Raw genomic sequence first — 24,500 nt, 5'->3', positions numbered from 1 at the left:
TTTTCAAGCTGCTTGTCAATGCTGAACTTCTAATAAAAGGATACATTACATTTGTAAAAATTCTGCACCTCACATAGTGACATTTTTGGCACTGCCCCTTTCTTCTTCATAGTAAGGTAACTTCCTATCTTTAAAGTGCAAACATGGTCACCACATATTTGCCACTTTGGGAAAGGGAGAATGGTTTCAATTAGGAAAAGACAAAAATAATGTGCTACAGACTATAGAATCGATTTACAGGCTCTAAATTCAATTACTGAAATGAGTGCTGTTGTCAAAAGAAAGGATTTGAACTTACCAATGTAAACTATTTTCTTAGAAATATAATATGAGCAAGAATTCAACATTGTATATTATATAACATTTTATTCAAAAGAATTAACCATCATCAATCATGTCCTCATACCTTGATTTGACAAAAAATGAGTTTCTTTCAGTAGTTGTTACCCCTTTGAGTGTTTCTTCCTGGGTCCAAAATTCATTCCTTATGGATCTCTTCTACAAAAAAAAAATACACGTTTTTTTAGGGGAGCAATATTCTACAAAGATTCACAGTATCCGGGTTTAGTTTTATTAAACAAACGTCTAATTGTTTAGATCAATTTTCAATAAAAACAATTTAATTAGGGTGACTACATTAAATGGTAGCCTTTTGATCCCTTTTTCAATATTTTATTTAAATCATTAATAACTCATCATTTCAACTAAGAAGAACAGAAGGTGCTAAGAATAAAATTTATTTACTTTTACTTTCCCACTTACTTTTTGTCTTCCAACTTCTCTTTCATCATGACCAAGAAATAAAATACCAAAAGAGCACAAATAGTGGAAAGGAAAGACTAAGTGGTAAACTGAATAATTAAGATTTGTAAATACTTAGAAGTCTGTCTATATTTGGGTATAAGGCAAAGTAAAATCTAGTGGCTTTTGTCAGTTTGCCTTTCCTTTTTATAGGGGTTTGTCTTATTCTTTTTTTTTTTTTTTTTTTAAGTAACTTGTGGTGAATTTTGAAAACCCACTGATCTGTATTCCTAAAATCAAATTGAAATGTATTTCTGTGATATATTTTTAAAGATATAAATCTGCCATGATTTTACTGAGCAGAATTTCACTGAATGGAAATTTCTTTCTTCAATATAACACATTCTTCAAACAGCTTAAAGGACAATGAAGAGGCATATATAGGCAGAAAAGCAAAGAATTGAATATGGAAAAAAATTAAAATGTATGGGACTAACCTTGGAATTTTCTAGTCTCTGGAAGAGAAAGGTCTCTCCATAAGGGAAAATGGAAGATGAATTCTCCTCATTCGTATCTTTTGGGGGAATTATAGGATGAGAATGGAAAGATGTGAATAATGTGAAATATTGTTTTAAAAAGGCATGTGTTTAGTTATTTTATAGCAATATCACAACTTAAGCTTTATTCTCTGAGAGTCCAAAATTCTGCTCATAAGTCTTACCCTCAAATCAACTCTAAGCATGATTTTCTCAATGTATACACCCCTCACTTCACAACCAAAACACATTACTCACTGTTTCTCGAAGTGTGATGTGTCACATTTGTCCTTGCTAACCTATAGGATCCACATTAATATAAGTAAGCACATTTCCCCATACAATGGAAATTGTCATGGTGTGTTTATAATGTTAATTCCTAAATAAGAAGTTAGTTTTAATGGCAGAAAATTAATCTTAATTCTATTGGAATTTTAAACAAATGATCATTAAAAGTTCACTAACATAACAGCTAGATGTTATAGCATTCAAAATGCCAGAATCCACTTAATATAATCCCTCTAATACCATAACTACTAATGCACCTGTAAGTAAATTATTTCAAGAGAATTTCCACAATCCCTGAATTACACCGATCTACAAGAAAGAATTCTCAACACTTGCATTTTCTGCTGTGGCAAATTTTTTTAAAGGTTCAGTAGTCAAGTGTTTGCTAACAGCATTGAGAAGAATGTTCCTGAACTTGTACAAGCAGAATTTTCAAAAAGAAAGAAAAGCCTCTGTCAATGAGCAGTTGACCAGAGCAATGTCAGCCCTTTCCTGTTACCATGGCAAAATTACTTTCCATAAATCTACGCCCTGTAGTTCAGACTGTCAGAAACCATATAATTTAGTTAAATGCTTTCGACTGTGGTTAATGATAAATGAAGCCTGGGTAAAAAAATCTTTTTACATTAGCATGTGCAAATTTCCAGGAGTCTGTGTATATATTACTGTCTTTCATTCACTCACCTTTAAAAGTGTCTGGAGTACTATGAACCTGGCAGACAGTTATTCCCACTATTCCCTATTCCACAGGTGGGCTGCCTTCTTGACCATGATTTTAACACATGTAAGAGTATCAAATGAGTACTAACTAATTTACAGACTTTAAAAGCTGAGACTCACTTTGCTGTGTCATAGATTTTCCAGTTGAGGTAGGAACATTTCTTCTCTCACGGAAATAGCTTAAGGCAAAGGGAAAAATAGATAAAATACGTAAAAATAGATGTTATCATCCTAAGTAAAGGATTAATTGTAGGCACATATATTCTTTTTGTTAGAAAAACCAATATTCAAAAATAAGTTTGATTTTAATGAACAAATACAATGGCCAAATTCCATAACTGTGTCTTTTTAAATAGCCTTAAAGGAAGAGATTTTATTGGATTTTACAAGTGTTTGCTTTTTACATTTATAATTCACAAAAGTAAATGAACATATTTGCCCAAGTATTTATGATTTTTTTTGTCTTTAGCTTTACAATATTGAATAAAAAATCTGTCTGGCTCTAAGAACATAATTTGAAAATACATAAGACCTTTTCTCAAAGATCTCAAAGCCTTGAGAGAGAAATACTACAGGTAATTAATTAGAATACAACGTAACAGCAATGCCAGAGGAAAACACTGTGGAAACAGAAGATAATGAATACCTACCACCATATGAAAGAGTTCTATTTTTCCATTTAAATATAAGGATCAGGACAGTGTCCTTAACTTCTCTTAAATATAAATATGCCCAAGTAACTATAGGAAAGACTATATATATGTAGTTGTAGTTATTTATTTATTTATATCTATATAAAAGAACAGAAACCAATGAAATAGAATATAAACAAAATTTAAAAATAATGGTAACCAAAAGCTGGTTCTTTGAAAAGATCAATAAAATTTATAAACCTCAGGGAAGGAAAATAAGAATGAGAGACAGAAGAGACAAATTACCAATATCGGGAATGAAAGAGAGGACATCACTACAAATCCTACAAACATTAAAGGGATAATTACAGATTATTAAGAAAAACTTTATGCCAATATATCCAACAATTTAGATGAAATGGAAAAATTCCTTGAGATACAAATGATCAAATAGGACACGAGAATAAATAGAAAATCTTAATATCCCTGTATCTATTAGAAAAATTGAATTCAGTAATTAATCACCTACCCACAAAAAGCTCCAGGCCCAAATACTGCACTGGTGAGCTCCACCAAACATTTAAGGAAGGAATAATACCAATTCTATGCAAACCTTTTCAGAAAATAGGGAAGGAAGGACTACTTCTAGTTCATTCAGCAAGGCCAGTATTACTAATACACAACCAGTCAAAAACAAAACAACAGATAAATGTTAGACAAATATTCCTCATAAACTTAACATGCAAAAATCGTTAACAAAATATTAACAAATCAAATCCAACAATACATAAAAATGATAATATATTATGACCAGGTGAGATTTACCACAAGAAAGCAAAGTTGGTTTAACATGGAAAAATTAATATAATTCACCAAATTAAGAAAATAAAGGAGAAAAATCACATTCTCACAGCAATAGATTCAGAAAAACCAACTGACAAAATTCAAAATCCATTCATGACAAAAACTCTCAGCAAACTAGGAATAGAAAAAAACTTCCTCAACCTAATAAAGGGCATTTATGAAAAACCAACATCATAATCAAAGATTAAAGACTGAATCATTTTCCCTAAGACTGGAAATAAGGCAAGGAGGTGGGCGCTCACTAGTTATATACACATTAGTTCATAGGTTGCAGTCAGTGCAACAAGCGAAAGAAATAAAAAACGTTCAGTTTGGAAAGGAAGGCCTCTTATAAGCAGAAGTCTGTATCTAATCAACAAGAAGTCCTTAAAAATCTACCTAAAAGCTTCTCAAACTGCTAAGTCAGTCTAGCAAGGTACCAGGATGGGGGAAATATTTTTAAAAATCAATAGTATTTCTAAATACTAGCAATGAACAATTGGAAAAATAGTTTGAAAATATAACTTTTACAATAGCATAAAGAAACATGAAATATTAAGGGGTAAATTTATCAAAATATGGGCAAGATCTGCACACTGAAAATTCTAAAACATTGCTGAGAAAAATTAAAGAAGACCTAAATAAGTAGATATATCATGTTCATGGATTGGAAGACTCAATATTGTTAAGATGTGAATTCTCCACATATTGATATATAGCGTCAACATAATCCCAAACAAAATTCCAGTGATCTTTTTTATAGAAATTAACAAGGTGATGCTAAAATTTACATGCAAATAAGAACAATTTAGAATGGTTAGAATATTTAAAAGAAAGACAAAATTGGAAGATTTATAGTATATGATTTCAATACTTAGCCTAAAACTACAGCAATCAAATTTGTGCGGTACTGGTGAAAGGGCAGACATATAAATCAGTGGAATTAAACAGAAAGTCCACATATACTCCCACACATCTACGGTCCAGTGATTTTTGAAAAATTATGTCATGGCAATTCAATGGGGAAAGGATAGTTTTTTCAACAAGTGTTGCTGGAATAACTGGATAGCTCAATTTAAAAAAAGAAATGAATATCAACCATTACTTCATACCATATACAAAAATTAACTTGAAATGCAGTTTAGGCCTAAATGTTAATACTAAAACTCTACACCTTCTGGAAACAAACAGAAGAAAAATTTTGCAACCTTTAAGTATGCAAAGATGTCTTAAATAAGATACAAAAACCACCACCCCCCCCCAAAAAAAGTTGGACCTTTATGCTGTCACATATTTCTGATAAATGACTTGTTTCCAAAATATAAAAAGAATACTTACAATCTATTAATAGGAATGATTCAATTTAAAAATGGACAAAAATTTAAATAGACACTTTATAAGAGGATACACAAATGTGATAATAAATACAGACTTATTAGAATGGATAAACTTAAGGCTGTAAATACCAAGTGCTAGAGAGTATGTTGAATAAATAGAAGGTTTAAATACTGCCAGCAGGAATGTAAAAGGGTACATCCATTTTGGAATACTGCTTGACATTTTCTGATAAAGTTAATTTAAGCTCCCAGCTATCCAATCTTAGAAACTCAAAAGAATTGAAAACATATTTCCAGGGAAATAAATTTTTCTGGTCTTTCTTCATAGCAGTTTTACCCTCAATAACCAATAACTTAAAGCAAACTAAATGTACATCAACAGGTGAATGATAAACAAATGGTGGTATAAGGACTTCAGGGATTACTACCAAGCTTGGGGAGGGCGGAGAACTAATAAAAGGATACAAATTAATACTAAACATAATAATATGAATAACTCTCAAAATCATCATGCTGAGCAAAAGAAGCCTGGCACAAAGACGTATATCCTATATGATTCTATAAGGGAGTGTGAAAGACGGATGGACTGTAGAAGGACACTAAGAAATGCTTAGGGATGATGGAACTGCCACTTCTTAATTGTGGTGATAATTTAATAGGTTTACACATCTTTCAAAACTCATCAAATTATATGCTTTGAATTGGTACAGTTTATTATGCAAATATTATACCTCAAAGAGTTGTTTAAAAATGAATTTAGCAAACCTACTGTTCATAGGGTTGATAAATAAAATATAAACTATATTCCCAAATATCAGCAAACAAAATGAAATATTAAAAGTGATACCATATACAAGAGTATCAGAAAAATATAAAAACCCAGGATTAAATCTAACAAAAGATTTGTAAGAACTCAGTCCTGAGAAATCATTCCTGAGAAAATTAAAGAAAATCTAATTAAATGGAGGAATATATGGAGGACTGAATACTGCAAAAATGTCAACACTGCCTATGTTCATTTGTAGAATCAATGCAATCCCAATCAAAAGAGTTACAGGGGTGGGTATCTATGTGGAATTTAACAAGTTGATTTTAAAATTTATCTGAAAAAGCAAAAGACCAAGAATAACTAAGACACTTGAAGAATAAAGTGAGAAGACTTGCTCTGCTAGGTATCAGGATTTATTTTTAAAGCTATGGTAATGAAGACACTACATTACTGATAAAAGGACAGATATATAGATTAGTGAAGTAGAATGGGCATAAAGGCACTCAGTATTCATTTAAGTTAAAACAAACATGTCAATCTTGAGCAATGAGCAAAGCATGTCTTTAATAAGAAGATGACTTGGATATCCACTTGGTATTAAAAAAAAAAAAAAAAAAATGTACTCCTACCTCAAACTATACCTAGAAATCAATTCAAGGTGGATTATAAATCCCAACATGATAGGCCAAACAATAAAGCTAGAAGAAGATAAAACAGAATATCTTCTGTGTCTTACGATATGAAAAATTCTAACTCTAAGGGAAAGTAATGGTAAATTTGACTAAATTAAAGAACTTTCATTCATTAAAAGTCACCATCAAAGAATAAAAAAGCAGTATGTAGAAGAGGAAAATATATATTTGACAAAGGGCTCATACCCATGGTGCATCAATAACTCTTAAAAATCATTATAAAACACAGAAAATGCAATTCAAAACAACAACCCCCCTCCCCCAAAATGGGTAAATGACTCCAAAAGGCACCACATAAAAGAAGATAGAAACGTGGTCAATGACCAATAAATGCATTAAAATGTGCTCAATTTCGTTAGTCATCAGAAAATACAAATTAAAAACGCAATGAAATATAACTATCCGCCCACCTGTATGGCTAAATTTTTTTAAACAACGAAATGCTGTTGAGGCTATGAGACAAAAGAAATGCACATACACTGCTAGTGTTAACATAAGTGAGCATAACCACTCAACAATGAGAACCACTTTGCTTACCTACCAAAGTGGAAGATAAGCATATACTATGACAGCAACTCTACCCCTAAGTATATATTCAACAGACATACATGTAGATGAAAAGAAAAACCACCCAAATGTATGTCAACATGCAAAAGTTAAAGAAGCTGTGGGAGAATCACACAAAAGAATAACATTCAACAGACAAAACAACAAACTGACATGCAGCCACATGGACGCATCTCATAAACATCAGCTTGAATAAAAGATATCGGACACAAACGTTACTTGCTGTATGATTCCATTTATATGAAATTCTAGAATAGGCAAAAGTAATTCAGTGAGATCAGTGGTTCCCCAATGCAGGTGATAGGATAATTTACTGCCAATGTGCAAAGGCGAATTTTGAGGGATGATAGAAATGTTCTATATCTTGATTGTGGTCACATGGCTGTATATATTTGTCAAAACTCATCAACCTGTCTATTGAACATCAGTCTTTCTTCTTACATGTAAGTTTGATATAAATAAAGCTGGTTTACACATGTGTGTAAACATATATCACTTACATGTAAAATACTAGATGATGTTGAGAATGTGAACTATAACAGTAGAATGGATATCATGATATATCCATACGGTGAAATATTATACAGCAGTGAAAATGAACAGTCTACAACCATAGGTACCAACATAGACTAAGTCTCAAAGTTAAGCAAAATGAGCTTAACTAAAAGATTTACTATATGGCTGCATTTTTTAATCCACAAGACAGTCAAAACTACAGTATAGAGAGGGGATTCAAGATGGCAGAAGAGTAAGGTGTGGATATCACCTTCCTCCCCACAAATACATCAGAAATACACCTACACGTGGAACAACCCCTAAAGAACATCTACTGAAGGCTGGCAGAAGACCTCAGACCTCCGAAAAGGCAAGAAACTCCCCATGTACCTGGGTAGGGAAAAAAAAAAAAAGAAAAAACAGAGACAAAAGAATAGGGACGGGACCTGCACCAGTGGGAGGGAGCTGTGAAGGAGGAAAGGTTTTCACACACTAGGAAGAGCCTTCGTGGGAGAAGACTGCGGGTGGCGGAGCGGGGAAGCTTCAGAGCCACGGAGGAGAGCACAGCAACAGGGATGCAGAGGGCAAAGCGGAGAGATTCGCGCACAGGGGATCGGTGCCGACCAGCACTCCCCAGCCCAAGAGGTTTGTATGCTCAAAAGCTGGAGCGGGTGGGGGCTGGGGGCTGAGGCTCCAGCTTCAGTCGGATCCCAGGGAGAGGACTGGGGCTGGCTGCATGAACAGAGCCTGAAGAGGGCTAGTGAGCCACAGCTAGCCGGGAGGGAGTCCAGGAAAAGGTCTGGAGCTGCCGAAGAGGCATGACACTTTTTCTTGCCACTTTGTTTCAGGGCGCGCAAGGAGAGGGGATTAAGAGCACCACTTAAAGGAGCTCCAGAGACGGGCGTGAGCCACAGCTATCAGCGCGGACCCCAGAGACGGGCATGAGACGCTAAGGCTGCGGTTGCAGCCACCAAGAAGCCTGTGTGCAAGCACAGGTCACTATCCACACCTCCCCTCCCAGGAGCCTGTGCAGCCCGCCACTGCCAGGGTCCCGTGATCCAGGGACAACTTCCCCAGGAGAACACAAGGCACGCCTCAGGCTGGTGAAATGTCATGCCGGCCTCTGCCGCCACAGGCTTGCCCCGCATTCTGTACCCCTCCCTACCCCTGGCCTCAGTGAGCCAAAGCCCCCGAATAGCTGCTCCTTTAACCCCGTCCTGTCTGAGTGAAGAACAGACGCCCTCAGGCGACCTACATGCAGAGGCGGGGCCAAATCCAAAGCTGAACCCCAGGAGCAGTGCGAACAAAGAAGAGAAAGGGAAATCTCTCCGAGCAGCCTCAGGAGCAGCGGATTATATTTCCACAATCAACGTGATGTACCCTGCATCTGTGGAATACCTGAAGAGACAACAAATCATCCCAAATTGAGGAGGTGGACTTTGGAAGCAACGATATGTATATACTTTTTCTCCTTTTTCTCTTTTTGTGAGTGTGTATGTGTATGCTTCTGTGTGCGATTTTGTCTGTATAGCTTTGCTTTTACCAGTTGTCCTAGGGTTCTATCTGTCCGTTTTTATTTCTTTTTTTTCATTTTCTTAGTATAGTTTTTAGTGCTTCTTATCATTGGTGGATTTGTTTTTTGGTTTGGTTGCTCTCTTCTTTCTTTTTTTTTATTACTTTAAAATTTTTTTATAATAATTATTTTTTATTTTAATAACGTTATTTTATTTCATTTCATTACATTTCATTTCATTTTATCTTTTTCTTTCTTTCTTTCTTTTTTTCTCCCTATAATTCTGAGCCGTGTGGATAACAGGCTGTTGGTGCTTCGGCCAGGCATCACGGCTATGCCTCTGAGGTGGGAGAGCCAAGTTCAGGACGTTGGTCCACCAGAGACCTCCCAGCTCCATGTGATATCAAATGGCAAAATCTCCCAGAGATCTCCATCTCAACGCCAAGACCCAGCTCCACTCAAAGACCAGCAAGCTACAGTGCTGGACAACCTACGCCAAACAACTAGCAAGACAGGAACACAACCCCACGCATTAGCAGAGAGGCTGCCTAAAATCATAATAAGGTCACAGACACCCCAAAACACACTACCAGATGTGGACCTGCCCACCAGAAAGACAAGAACCAGCCTCATCCACCAGAACACAGGCACTAGTTCCCTCCAGCAGGAAGCCTACACAACCCACTGAACCAACCTTAGCCACTTGGGGCAGACACCAAAAACAACAGGGACTACGAACCGGCAGCCTGCGAAAAGGAGACCCCAAATACAGTAAGTTAAGCACAATGAGAAGACAGAGAAACACACAGCAGATGAAGAAGCAAGGTAAAAACCCAACAGGCCTAACAAATGAAGAGGAAATAGGCAGTCTACCTGAAAAAGAATTCAGAATAATGATAGTAAAGATGATCCAAAATCTTGGAAATAGAATGGAGAAAAGACAAGAAACGTTTAACAAGGACCTAGAAGAACTAAAGAGCAAACAAACAATGATGAACAACACAATAAATGAAATTAAAAATCCTCTAGAAAGGATCAGTAGCAGAATAACTGAGGCAGAAGAACAGATAAGTGACCTGGAACATAAAATAGTGGAAATAACTACTGCAGAGCAGAATAAAGAAAAAAGAATGAAAAGAATTGAGGACGGTCTCAGAGACTTCTGGGACAACATTAAATGCACCAACATTCGAAATATAGAGGTCCCAGAGGAAGAAGAGAAAAAGAAAGGGACTGAGAAAATATTTGAAGAGATTATAGTTGAAAACTTCCCTAATATGGGAAAGGAAATACTTAATCAAGCCCAGGAAGCACAGAGAGTCCCATACAGGATAAATTCAAGGGGAAACACGCCAAGACACATATTGATCAAACTATCAAAAATTAAATACAAAGAAAAAATATTAAAAGCAGCAAGGGAAAAACAACAAATAACATACAAGGGAATCCCCATAAGGTTAACAGCTTATCTTTCAGCAGAAACTCTGCAAGCCAGAAGGGAGTGACAGGACACATGAAAGGCAAAAACCTACAACCAAGATTACTCTACCCAGCAAGGATCTCATTCAGATTTGATGGAGAAATTAAAACCTTTACAGACAAGCAAAAGCTGAGAGAGTTCAGCACCACCAAACCAGCTTTACAGCAAACGCTAAAGGAACTTCTCTAGGCAGGAAACACGAGAGAAGGAAAAGACCTACAAAAACAAACCCAAAACAATTAAGAAAATGGTAAGAGGAACATACATATCGATAATTACCTTAAGTGTAAATGGATTAAATGCTCCAACCAAAAGACATAGACTGGCTGAATGGAGACAAAAACAAGACCCATATATATGCTGTCGACAAGAGACCCACTTCAGACACAGGGACACATACAGGCTGAAAGTGAGGGTATGGAAAACGATATTCCATGCAAATGGAAATCAAAAGAAAGCTGGAGTAGCACTTCTCACATCAGACAAAATAGACTTTAAAACAAAGACTATTACAAGAGACAAAGAAGGACACTATATAATGATCAAGGGATCAATCCAGGAAGAAGATATAACAATTGTAAATACTTATGCACCCAACATAGGAGCACCTCAATACAATAAGGCAAATACTAACAGCCATAAAAGGGGAAATCGACAGTAACACAATCATAGTAGGGCACTTTAACACCCCACTTTCACCAATGGACGGATCATCCAAAATGAAAATAAATAAGGAAACACAAGCTTTAAATGATACATTAAACAAGATGGACTTAATTGATATTTATAGGACATTCCATCCAAAAACAACAGAATACACATTCTTCTCAAGTGCTCAAGGAACATTCTTCAGGAGAAATCATATCTTGGGTCACAAATCAAGCCTTGGTAAATTTAAGAAAACTGAAATCATATCAAGTATCTTTTCCAACTATGAGACTAGATATCAATTACAGGAAAAAATCTGTATAAAATACAAACACATGGAGGCTACACAATACACTACTTAATAACCAAGAGATCACTGAAGAAATCAAAGAGGAAATCAAAAAATACCTAGAAACAAATGACAATGAAAACACAATGACCCAAAACATAAGGGAGGCAGCAAAAGCAGTTCTAAGAGGGAAGTTTATAGCAATACAACCCTACCTTAGGAAACAAGAAACATCTCAAATAAACAACCCAAACTTACACCTAACACAATTAGAGAAAGAAGAACAAAAAACCCCAAAGTTACCAGAAGGCAAGTAATCATAAAGACCAGATCAGAAATAAAAGGAAAAGAAATGAAGGAAGCAATAGCAAAGATCAATAAAACTAAAAGCTGGTTCTCTGAGAAGATAAACAAAACTGATAAACCATTAGCCAGAATCATAAAGAAAAAAAGGGAGAAGACTCAAATCAATAGAATTAGAAATGAAAAAGTAGAAGTAACAACTGACACTGCAGAAATACAAAGGATCACGAGAGATTACTACAAGCAACTATATGCCAATAAAATGGACAACCTGGAAGAAATGGACAAATTCTTAGAAACACACAACCTTCCAAGACTGAACCAGGAAGAAATAGAAAATATGAAGAGGCCAATCACAAGCACTGAAATTGAAACTGTGATTAAAAATCTTCCAATAAACAAAAGCCCAAGACCAGATGGCTTCAGAGGCGAATTCTCTCAAACATTTAGAGAAGAGTTAACACCTATCCTTCTCAAACTCTTCCAAAATATAGCAGAGGGAGGAACACTCCCAAACTCATTCTACGAGGCCACCATCACCCTGATACCAAAACCAGACAAAGATGTCACAAAGAAAGAAAACTACAGGCCAACATCACTGATGAACACAGATGCAAAAATCCTAAACAAAATACTAAAAAACAGAATCCAAAAGCACATTAAAAGGATCACACACCATGATCAAGTGGCGTTTATTCCAGGAATGCAAGGATTCTTCAATATACTCAAATCAATCAATGTGATACACCATATTAACAAATTGAAGGAGAAAATCCACATGATCATTTCAGTCGTCACAGAGAAAGCTTTTGACAAGTTCAACACCCATTTATGATAAAAACCCTCCAGAAAGTAGGCAGAGAGGGAACTTACCTCAACATAATAAAGGCCATATATGACAAACCCACAGCCAGCATCGTCCTCAATGGTGAAAAACTGAAACCATTTCCACTAAAATCAGGAAAAAGACAAGGTTGCCTACTCTCACCACTATTATTCAACACAGTTTTGGAAGTTTTAGCTGCAGCAATCAGAGAAGAAAAAGAAATAAAAGGAAGCCAAATTGGAAAAGAAGACGTAAAGCTGTCACTGTTTGCAGATGACATGATACTATACATAGGGAATTCTAAAGATGCTACCAAAAAACTACTAGAGCTAATCAATGAATTTGGTAAAGTAGCAGGATACAAAATTAATGCACAGAAGTCGCTTGCATTCCTATACACTAATGATGAAAAATCTGAAAGTGAAATTAAGAAAACATTCCCACTTACCATTGCAACAAAAAGAATAAAATATCTAGGAATGAACCTACCTAAGGAGACAAAAGACCTGTATGCAGAAAATTGTAAGACACTGATGAAAGAAATTAAAAATGATACAAATAGATGGAGAGATATACCATGTTCTTGGATTGGAAGAATCAACATTGTGAAAATGACTCTACTACCCAAAGCAATCTACAGATTCAATGCAATCCCTATCAAACTACCACTGGCATTTTTCACAGAACTAGAACAAAAAATTTCACAGTCTGTGTGGAAACACAAAAGACCCCGAATAGTCAAAGCAGTCTTGAGAAAGAGAAACAGAGCTGGAGGATTCAAGCTCCCTGACTTCAGACTATACTACAAAACTACAGTAATCAAGACAGTATGGTACTGGCACAAAAACAGAAATATAGATCAATGGAACAGGATAGAAAGCCCAGAAATAAACCCATGCAAATATGGTCACCTTACCTTTGATAAAGGAGACAAGAATATACAATGGAGAAAAGACAGGCTCTTCAATAAGTGCTGCTGGGAAAACTGGACAGCTACATGTAAAAGAATGAAATTAGAACACTCCCTAACACCATACACAAAAATAAACTCAAAATGGATTAAAGACCTAAATGTAAGGCCAGACACTATCAAACTCTTAGAGGAAAACATAGGCAGAACACTCTATGACATAAATCACAGCAAGATCCTTTTTGACCCACTCCTAGAGAAATGGAAATAAAAACAAAAATAAACGAATGGGACCTAATGAAACTTAAAAGCTTTTGCACAGCAAAGGAAACCATAAAGAAGATGAAAAGACAACCTTCAGAATGGGAGAAAATATTTGCAAATGAAACAACTTACAAGGGATCAATCTCCAAAATTAACAAGCAGCTCATGCAGCTCAATATCAAAAAAACAAACAACCCAATCCAAAAATGGGCAGAAGACCTAAATAGACATTTCTCCAAAGAAGATATACAGATTGCCAACAGACACATGAAAGAATGCTCAACATCATTAATCATTAGGGAAATGCAAATCAAAACTACAGTGAGATATCATCTCACATCAGTCAGAATGGCCATCATCAAAAAATCAACAAAGAATAAATGCTGGAGAGGGTGTGGAGAAAAGGGAACCCTCTTGCACTGTTGGTGGGAATGTAAATTGATACAGCCACTATGGAGAACAGTATGGAGGTTCCTTAAAAAACTAAAAATAGAACTACCATATGACCCAGCAATCCCACTACTGGGCATATACCCTGAGAAAACCATAATTCAAAAGAGTCATGTACCACAATGTTCATTGCAGCTCTATTTACAATAGCCAGGACACGGAAGCAACCTAAGTGTCCATCGACAGATGAATGGATAAAGAAGATGTGGCACATATATACAGTGCAATATTACTCAGCCATAAAAAGAAACGAAATTGAGTTATTTGTAGTGAGGTGGATGGATCTAGAGTCTGTCATACAGAGTGAGGTAAGTCAGAAAGAGAAAAACAAATACTGAGATCAGCTCGGTGCTTTGCGACCACCTAGAGGGGTGGGATAGGGAGGGTGGGAGGGAGACACAAGAGGGAAGAGATATGGGGATAGATGTATATGTATAGCTGATTCACTTTGTTATAAAGCAGAAACTAACACACCATTGTAAAGCAATTATACTCCAATAAAGATGTTAAAAAAAAAAAACTACAGTATATTGTTTGGGACATACTTAAGAGGTAAAACATTTTTAAAATCATAAGAGTAATCATCATTATTTAAAGTCAGGATAGAAGTTGTCTTTGGCAGGGGAGGGCACACAAGTTTACCAAAGTGTTACAAAATAATTCACCCTTTATTTGTGCATTATCTCCAGATTCTTGACACTGTTACATGGCTATAATCATTTCCTCAAATTTGTATGTCACTGACACAAATACATATTAATAATCTGAACCCCTGAGTAGAGCAGCACTCAAATTTTCTACATCTTTGGTAACTTGTGCTAATAATATATATTGCTAATTCTTATTAAGCATTTACTATATGTCAGACACAGGTCTCAAAATTTTATAAATACACACACATTCATAATGTGTGGTGTGTGTAGTCACAAACACCAAAAGAAGTAAGAAATATCATTATCTGCATTTTTTTAAGAAGAAAATTGGCACACAAAGCAGTTAACTTACTTTTCCACAGTCACACAGCTCATAAGTAACTAACCTGGGATTCAAACTCAGACAGTCTAGCTCCATAAGCCCTTTTCTAAGCCACCATGTGTAATAAAAAACTCAACCTTAACTTACTAAAAAAAAAAAAAAAGGAAATTAAAAAAAAAGATTTTTGAATTATTTTAAGTACATCCATTAGTGGTATTTTTAAAGCATATTTTATTGGTTTTACTTTTAGTCTGATAAATGTAAAGAAAAACGTTTGCGATGACTTTTACCGATAGAGCTATTCAATATCCACCTGCAAGCAATTACCAAATCTATCAACCAAGTTCATTTGATCTACTGTAGATGAAAATTAGGTCAATACAGGAAACAAGCTGTTTTGAAAACTGGCGATTAGCAATTTATATTCTCATTTATCTATGAATAAATTATCACAAGCTATTTTATATTCTAATATCTATTATGCCCAAAGCATTTTGCTAGGGGTTTATATATCTACATCTCATATTTCATCCCCTTAATAGCCCACTGAGGTAGGACCTAGTGTCCTAATCCTACCAATAAGGAAAGGAGGTTCTCCCAGCCCAAGTCGCACAGCTAATAGGAGACAAAACCAACATTCAAGGTCAATTCCGTCTTGAGCGCAAAGCCCACGTTCTTTCCTTTCTCCCTCTTTCTGCCCTATTATTTCCCCATCAATTATCCTAAAAACTGCGGATTGCTTTTAAATTTGAAATATAAATCATGGTTGATTAGCAAAAATTTTAAACCCATTAAGAAAAGCAGTAGCTATTATCATTTTTTGTTATTATGCTTTGGTGTTCTTGGTCAAGTTACCCAACAGCCCTGAGCCTACTTTTCCTCATTTATTGAAGGGGAATATAAAAAGGGTCTGCTGCCTATGAATATTATGAGGATTAATGAGATGATGTTTTTAAAGAGCATACGGTGTGCCCTACACAATGTAAACACTCAGGTAGAACGAGCCAACTGTTATTTTTTTTATTGGTGAAAAGAATGGTTGGTCTTCCTGGTACACTGAATATGCACAATTGTTTCTTAAAGTTCTTAAAAGTATGAGAACTCTTCATTTGTAATAGTGAAAAAAAATAGCCAATGACCTAGTCGGGGAATAAACTGTGTTTTCCGTCATTTAATAAAATACTATACAGCAATTATTGCTAAAATACGTGCATGGATGTGAACAAATCTCAAAAATAATATTAAAGGAAACACCCAGTTGCAAAAAAATAACTCTGATTATCAAAGTGAATCTTCAACATGCTTACAGATGTTATGTGTTCACATATTTTTTAATCACTAAAATTGCCAAGAAAAGCAGAGGCATAAAGGTAAATTAACGTTAAAGATCTCTCTTTATGATCTACACTTACCTATTACTTAAGCAAGGCAGCCGTGCTTATCATTACACAGAATGTTTTTAAAAAATGCAATTCTTACAATTCATAACAGAAGAACTACGGGTCATTATAGGATTGAATTCAAAAGAAAAACACCACAGTCATTAGGCGGCAGTTGAAAACTGCCTTGAGGTTACATAGTGTCTAACTAAAACACACAAATCTGAATTCAGAAAACACAAGAGTGCATTAATTACAGCACAGACTACAAATATGAAATGTATAATGCACAGATAATTAAGTTTCAATCTACAAAGTTCCAAAAAATGTCCTTAGGATAAGAATAAATAATTACAGAAGGATTACAGCACAAAAGTCTACATCATTATCATGAAACTTTTTTCATCAACTAGCAGAAGCTTCAGTTCAAAATATATTTTTTCAAACAAAGGGCTTTTCAAATTATGAATAAAGAGTACAAATGTTAATGTCTTTTCACTTGTAAAAAGGATCACACAGATACCTTTATCCTCTAACAATAAATCAAACGGTTAACTATTAATTTTGATTCATTATTTAGATAGTCAAGTCAAAATTTGCAAATACTGAAATAATCAACCCATTTTATAAAAAGTCATTTTAAAGGAAAAAGTCTGAATTTTAGAATGCTAAGCATTTTTCTGCTGTAACGTGAAATGTAAAGTTTTCCTTGAACATGGAAAGGACAGGATGAATTTCTGTATTTTTCTAATTCAATGTAGCAAACAATTGCTTACCATTTTTCTGTACGTTTTTGGTTCATATGTATTTCAACATTAAAGTCTAAAATAGTTGCATCCATTTTTAATATCTATGTATTAATACATCTAGAGAAAAATATCTAAGATTTTTACTTTTAATAAAAAGTTCACAGGAGGCTGGAGACTTCAGGTTTAGAATTCAAATTTTTGAAAAGCCCTCAAACAGCCACTACAGTACCTCAGTCTTATAACAAGTTATAACAGATACTCCAGTCACCGTGCAGCCTTGCATACCACCCTCCTCCCCTTTACCTCTGTTTCCTTATTTTTCCTTCCCCCCAAACATTCAAAGGCATGACACCTAAAAGACAGGGCTTTGACTGTGCCAAGGATAAAACAGTTACATGAAAGATGGATGAAGATCATTAAACTGGGGAGGAAGATAAGACAGGTACCTCTTCAGTAGCTAAAGATACCTGTTCCTTCCTGCTTTGAGCACTAAGGAGGATCCTCCTGGAAGGATCACAAGACACACCTACGACTCCCAGGGAAGGGCAGCTGGTGAGACTTGCTTTCTGCTTGGAGACCTCTGTGGGAGACCTCCAGATGAGCTGATAAGGAAGAAGCTGGCTCTTCAAGCCTAGATCTGACCTGGCCCTCAAGAGATAGGACTTAAAAAAAGAGATCCTGAGGTCCAGTGTCCAGCATAGCCCCACCCAGCCCAGCCTTCCCAAAAGGAGCAGACAGGAATTCAGGGAAGAAGCCCAAGGCAAGGACAAAGATAACCCATTTGACTGGCAAGTTAATTGCATCAGATAAATTGGCAGGGGGTGGGGGGGTGAGGGTACATGTCCAGGGAGATAGAAACAAAGCACCTCACACATCAGGAATACACATCCAGCATCATGTTCCTGTCAACACTTCTATGAAATCTTTAAGGAGTAAAGAAATTATGTCCAAATCACTGACCACAAAGAAATACATTTATATGGTACAGCAAGAAATGTACTAAATATCGTTTAGATGTTATTTGATTAGAGAGGATCTCGGATTATATAAGCCACGGTTTCATTTTCTAAAGGTCATATTATAACACTGTAATTAGTTTGCAATTACTGTTTGCAGTTCAGGCAAGGACCACAAAGAAAAACAGACAGTGAAGTCTGAAAATAATTTAATTTACTTTCTCATTTTATAATTTCATCACCAGAAATGCCTAGTTACCATTTACTGCCATAATCAAAGAAGAAAAGAGAGGTGACAATGGGTTCTCTGGCAGTGCTACGATGCGGTTCCTGCTAAGCTCTTTACTACTAATTTCAACATTATTTTAATTCTCATTTTCAAAGACTCAGTCACAATGTGAATAACAAGTCTTTCACATGGTGCAAAGCTTACACTGAGAAGTAAATGAATATCAAAAGATTCTCAAAAATTTATGAAAAATAGCACAACTTATTTAAAACTTGAGCCAAATGTTTCTTATCTGAAGTTATCCTTATGGCTCGCAAAAGGATTCTGTTCCTGCAAAGACATAGCAGACCCTTCTCATTTACTTTCTTTTAATTGTTTAAAATTAGCAAAATATGCTAAAGCTACGGTGTCGTACAAAAATTGGTGATCTTCTACTTTCCTAAGAAATACTCCATTTTTATATACGCAATCAACATTTTTAAGAATATTTACTAAACGAGTGGTTAAGAAAGTGTGTTATAGAGTCAGATGTACTGGAATGAAATCCCAGTTCACTACCCACGTGATCCTAGAAAACTTAACCTAAGGCTCAGTTACTTCATAAGAAAATGGAGGAATAATACCTATTTCAGAGGGCCAATGTGAGAATTAGACAACCCATGGAAAATTATAAACCAAACCAGCTTCTAGGTGTTTAATAAATGATACTGCTAATTGATTTCCCAGTAAATACTCAATATTGCCATTGGCACCAGGGATGCCACGATAAAGACAAATTAATTAGGGCCTCTGTCCTCAAAGAGTTTACACTCTAATGGGAGGTACTTAACATGGTCTTGTAAATTGCCATGTTTTCTCTTGCATATACTAAATTTCCATATTTTTCTCTTGTAAATACACCCAAGATCCAGCACCAGGGACAGAGTGGATGCACAGGGAGACAAAGGGGGAAGGAGAATCTCGCAGAAATGCCAGCCTAGAGCCTGTTTACAGGAATCTGTAATTGCATTTAGTGCCATAGCAGTAAGGGTTGAACTTAAACAACCTCATGACTCCCAACAGAGACAAGTGTTAGCTTTTAGTGAATTAAAAAAAAAAAAAACAAAAAAAAAATCCCATCACAACCCTGAAGAAAACCACATCTTAGGTGTAACTTTGAGAAATGGTTGAAAGCTCTCCCTGCTGTAAGTCAGCTCCTCTTAGACTCCACAGTTACCTCAGGGTACCAATGACCCAACAGGCCGGTAGGCCCCCTCTTGAGAGTTCTGGTCTCCAGCTGAAGTGGTCTCATATTGTACTGCTACTACTTTTTACATGTCTTCTACACTACACTAAAGCCCCTTTTTATCTCTCTACCTCCTCCGCATCTAGTGCCATGACCAGTACCAAGCAAGTGCTCGCTAGATGCATGGTGAATGATTAATTCGTGCCAATCGTGTCAGGTAGTAGAGATGCAGTCATTAGGAACATGGCCCCTGCCAAAAAGCACATAACCTAGTGGAGAGATAGAGTCAGCAATTCAAATATAAAGGGCACTCATGGAAGAATATAATACCAGGCATGGAGGAAGATACAGGAAGGAATGTCCAGGCAGAATTAGGGGAAATGAAGTCCCCCAATTAAATAGGAGAAAGCTGAAGTTATAAGTTGGAAACAGACTCTGGGCAGTGGTGTACAAGACAGATGGCATGACAAAAAATTTTAGAAGAAAGAAAAGGTTGGTTGAATGGGTCAAATTTAGAAATGAACACTGAAAATAAAATTGTTAAAAAATAACTAAATTCCCCCAAATTGAATACACAAAAGTTATCATAAAAATTCTTACCTCCCTGAAATTCCTTTTGCTGACCCTGGAAGCTCTGGTACAGGCCGATGTCTTAGCAGAAAAGATCGAGATGGTCTTGAAACCAACTTGCTACGACTTCTCATAGGTGTTAGGACTGGCGATGACGGAACATACAAATCATTTACAACCATTTCTCCTTGAAATTGAAAGAATGGGGATGGTGGTGAGCTTTCTAATAAACGATTAGTTCCATTTCCAGAATTTGCTTCTGATACTGAACAGTCAGGGGAAGAAAGGAATTCAGGGTCTGCACTAGGAAGCTTGCTCACATTTTCTGAGATCAAATCAACTTTTTTTGTTTGTTCTTCTCCGGTTGTAGAGTCGATAGTCTTTTGTGCAGTCAAAGATTCTACGTCAGTAATTTCACTACCAAATAAAGAACCTTGAAAAGAATCTGAATTCAGGTGTGGTTCTTCTTCCGGAATGGGAAAGTTGTATGTAGGAAGAGTCAGCTTATCATCTGATTTAAAAGACTGGCTATTTTCCACACTAACCTCATTTTGATCAAGACTTCTTGTAACAGTCTCCAACTGCGTTGGGCTGGGTGTCTGAACACTGTGTGAATCTGAAAGTCCTAGGCAGGTGTTCTGAACAGAAGACGGAGCATGGTGATCCTCTGAAGTCTCATCATTCTTCTTCGTTTTATGAACATTTGCATATATTGAGATATCTTGCATTTTTGACAGGATTATCTGTAACTGTTTAAGTATCCTCCTCCGGTGGCCTGTAGGTGATACTCCAACTTTGAGGAGCACGCTGTCATTTATTTCTGCACAGTCCCTTACATTATTAAAACCAAATTCGCGGAAGCGTAAGAGGTACTGCTCCAAATTAATGCTCATTAGGAAATCTTTGATATCAACATTCACTTCACTGACTGAGGACATAATGGTGGCTTCATTACTAGGCAATGTGATAGAAGCAGTACAATGCAATACGCACACAAGAGGGTGCACTTCTGTATTGGATTTTCCTCTATCACTTATCTCAAAATGCTATTTTCTGCACAGTGAATGCTTTATGCGCTTAAGCCTAGAAAAAAAGAAAAGCAATTTATTAGGACATTTTTGGTATTAAAACTAGTTTCACATTATAAACATTCTCCAAAGAAAAACAATAGAAATGAGGATCATTACTTGTGCTCGCTGAGAGTTTGGAATCTTTGTGCATTACTTTGTATGCCTTAGAAAGTCAATTCCTAGGTAGAGAGTGAAGGGACAGGGCAGAAATGCTATGGCAGTATCAAATGATGATTTTCAAAAAGGTAAAAAAAATGATTCTCAAATATAAAATGAACATGTATCCAAAAAAATTCATTCACTAATTAATGAGGGAACCAGTAAGGTGGTAGGGCTAGTTCCAAGAGCATTTGTGGAAGAGATTTATACAACCCATCAGAAAAGGCTTTTTTTTTCTTTTTTTTTTTTTTTTTTTTCAGTGCTCGAATAAAATGGGTAGGTTAGATAAAAAACTGGTTAGTGCCCTACAGGGCAATAAAACCATAACCTTTGGAGATATCTTTCTACTAGACAAAAATCTATAAGCTAACAGGTAACTTCTCAGTCCGGGGCTCTAACCAAATAGTAAATGGAAAGTGGAGCACAAGAATTAGAATTAAATATCCCTGATGTGAGCCTGTTAAACAATACCCCCAACAAGGCATCGAAGGAACATGCTGTACATTCTTTTGATTTCCAAATTTTAGATAATTTTTCTTAATAGTACCTTACTAGATATGAACGACTCCCCCTTTAGTACACCTACTTCAAAGACTCTCTCCAAAAGCACAGTTAGAACATACTTCTTAGGTTAATAATTTTCACTTCAAAATTGCAGCAGCATTGTATGTAAATACTGTTATACAAGATAAGACTAGTTGAGCAACTGTACAGTAGATAACAGGAAGTTAATATGAAAGGAAAAGGAAAAAGTTTGAAGGTCACATTTTCCTTCATACACAGCATATACACATAGGTTCATTTTTCTCATAAACAACATTAATTTTTTAAAAAGTTGATTTATCAGGTGCTGTTTACATGGCTGCATTCAGTTTGTAAAAACGTATGGTATGCAAAAATGTCTGTATGTTATGCATCAGGAAAAAGAAACAAATACAGAATATGCATAACAACCATACACTGAAGTAATAAAACGAGACACAGCCAAACAAGGTATATTTATCTGAGCAAGCAAGGATGCAATATTTCTGGAAATCACATCTCAAAGTAGCTCTTCGAAAGACATAACTCAGAATCTCTATGTGTTACATGCCCATAAGCTCTTGCTCTAACTATTCAAAAACATCAGCCAACATTGACAAGTGAGTATACGAAAAAAGGGAAAGCACATATCGTATTCAGGCAGCACTGCAGAAACAGAGAAATAAAAGTACAAACAAGAGATGAAAGGCAGGAAATGCCTTTGTCAAACAGGTATCCCTCTGTCACAGTCAAAATGACAAAATGTCAGGAAAAAAAAAGTAGAAAGTTAAACCTCAACACCACGTATGAGCCTAATTCTCAGATATATTATTCTTGTTCACAAAATTACTTTGTTTAAAAAAAAACGCATTAGCTAATTTTGTTTGCCCATCACAAAATGGAAATAGTTATAGCCAAATCGGCTGGAACTTTGATCTCGGACTCCCCAGCCTCCAGAACTGTGAAAACAAACGTGAACTAATACACTCCTCCACCCACCTCAATACAGCTCAGACCCTCATTACATCTCCTGCCTGAATTACTGCAACCATCTCAACAAGCCCCTCAGCCCGGTCTCCATGTACCACTGAACTACTGAAAATCCAGATTTGGCCTGTCACTCCACATCTGAACAAGACAGTCTAAGCTCCTTGGGGTGCCATACAACAGTCTGGTCTCAGTCTAACAATAAAAACAGCAGCAGCTACTACTGATGTAAACGGCAATGGTGCCCCAGATACCGCACCTCATATACATTTCCTGCAAGGTGGATGTTGCCATGTACTAACTTCAGGCTCAGGTTTAACCTGTGCCACATCACTGACTTTAGCACATTACTGTTAATTATCATTTCCCCCAGGCAGCAAACTGTTAAATGGCCCCCATACCTCTTGCGTATGCTGCAACTGCTTGCAAATCTACACATTTTGCAAAATCCTCGGCACTATTTAAAATTCTGAGTAGGCAGGTATTACTTCCTCTCTGAAGGCTTCCTATCAACCCCCTGAAATAGAATGAATCACTCCCTTCTCCATATACATCTCTAACTAGGTTTCTAGAAATTTGCAAAGTGCTTGGGACATGTTTAAGAGATGGGAGGCCGGCCGGGAAGGATGGTAGCAGTGGTTCGGAAGCCCATTTTGTGAATTTTTGGGGGGGGGGGTGTGTGCGTGTGGGAGCCTTCGTGTTTTCCTACACAAGTCCTTTTTGTCTCTTACACATAAACTTCCTGAGTGGCTGACTCAGGGATGGATATACCAAATGTTCTAAGCAAAACCACCTCTCTCTGCTATCAGTGGACATGCTGAATAGGGCTAATGAACCAGATTCCTTTTCGTGACCCAGAGAAGCTCCCTGCCACAGGCCTTACAATCCTCTCTGCACTTTTGTGTCGGCTGCATCCTCCAATCATCTGACTTTTTAACAGTCTGACCACCCAAGGGTGTTCACAGATCCACTTCGGAGGCTTCAAGCCCCCAGGCACGTCACCAGATGCAAATAGATGGGCACGCCTAACCATAAAAGTCTACCAGGTGCAAACTCCTTAACATGAAATCAAAGCCCTCCATGTTTTGACCTCCACTTGGGCACCAGGCACACATGCCATGCTCTTAAGTTTGTGGCTCTCCAGGTGCCGGTCAGTGGATCTGCTGTACAGCAACAACTGATGATAACACGCCCGAGAATCTATATTTGTAACACATTCCAAAGATGACTGGGATGCACAACAAAATTTGGTTCAGTTTTAAATTCCTCATACCTGAGCCTAAGCCCATCACTCTCCCCCCCCTTAGGATGGATGCCCTTCCAAACACAGCCCAGGAGTCTGGAGTCATACTCAATTCCCACCCTCCTCCACTTTC

At 36.5% G+C, this 24,500-nt stretch overlaps 1 protein-coding gene across 1 annotated transcript in view; it reads right to left on the bottom strand.

The window, feature by feature from the left end:
• ARAP2 (ArfGAP with RhoGAP domain, ankyrin repeat and PH domain 2) overlaps positions 1 to 21,324 on the bottom strand; it is a 196,141-nt gene extending 174,817 nt beyond the window's left edge. Inside the window, exons 1-4 of the mRNA XM_068541993.1 lie at positions 20,417 to 21,324; positions 2,406 to 2,464; positions 1,239 to 1,315; positions 407 to 498 (exon numbers count right to left, since the gene is read on the bottom strand). Of these exons, the coding sequence (XP_068398094.1) occupies positions 407 to 498; positions 1,239 to 1,315; positions 2,406 to 2,464; positions 20,417 to 21,324 (1,136 nt within the window). The remainder of the gene's footprint in view (positions 1 to 406; positions 499 to 1,238; positions 1,316 to 2,405; positions 2,465 to 20,416) is intronic.
• Positions 21,325 to 24,500: the final 3,176 nt, after the last annotated feature.

The sequence above is a fragment of the Eschrichtius robustus genome, chromosome 4 (assembly GCF_028021215.1).
Source record: "Eschrichtius robustus isolate mEscRob2 chromosome 4, mEscRob2.pri, whole genome shotgun sequence".
Lineage (NCBI taxonomy): Eukaryota > Metazoa > Chordata > Mammalia > Artiodactyla > Eschrichtiidae > Eschrichtius > Eschrichtius robustus.
The sequence above is the reverse complement of the archived record's forward strand: the minus strand, read 5'-3'. Positions and strand labels throughout refer to the sequence as shown.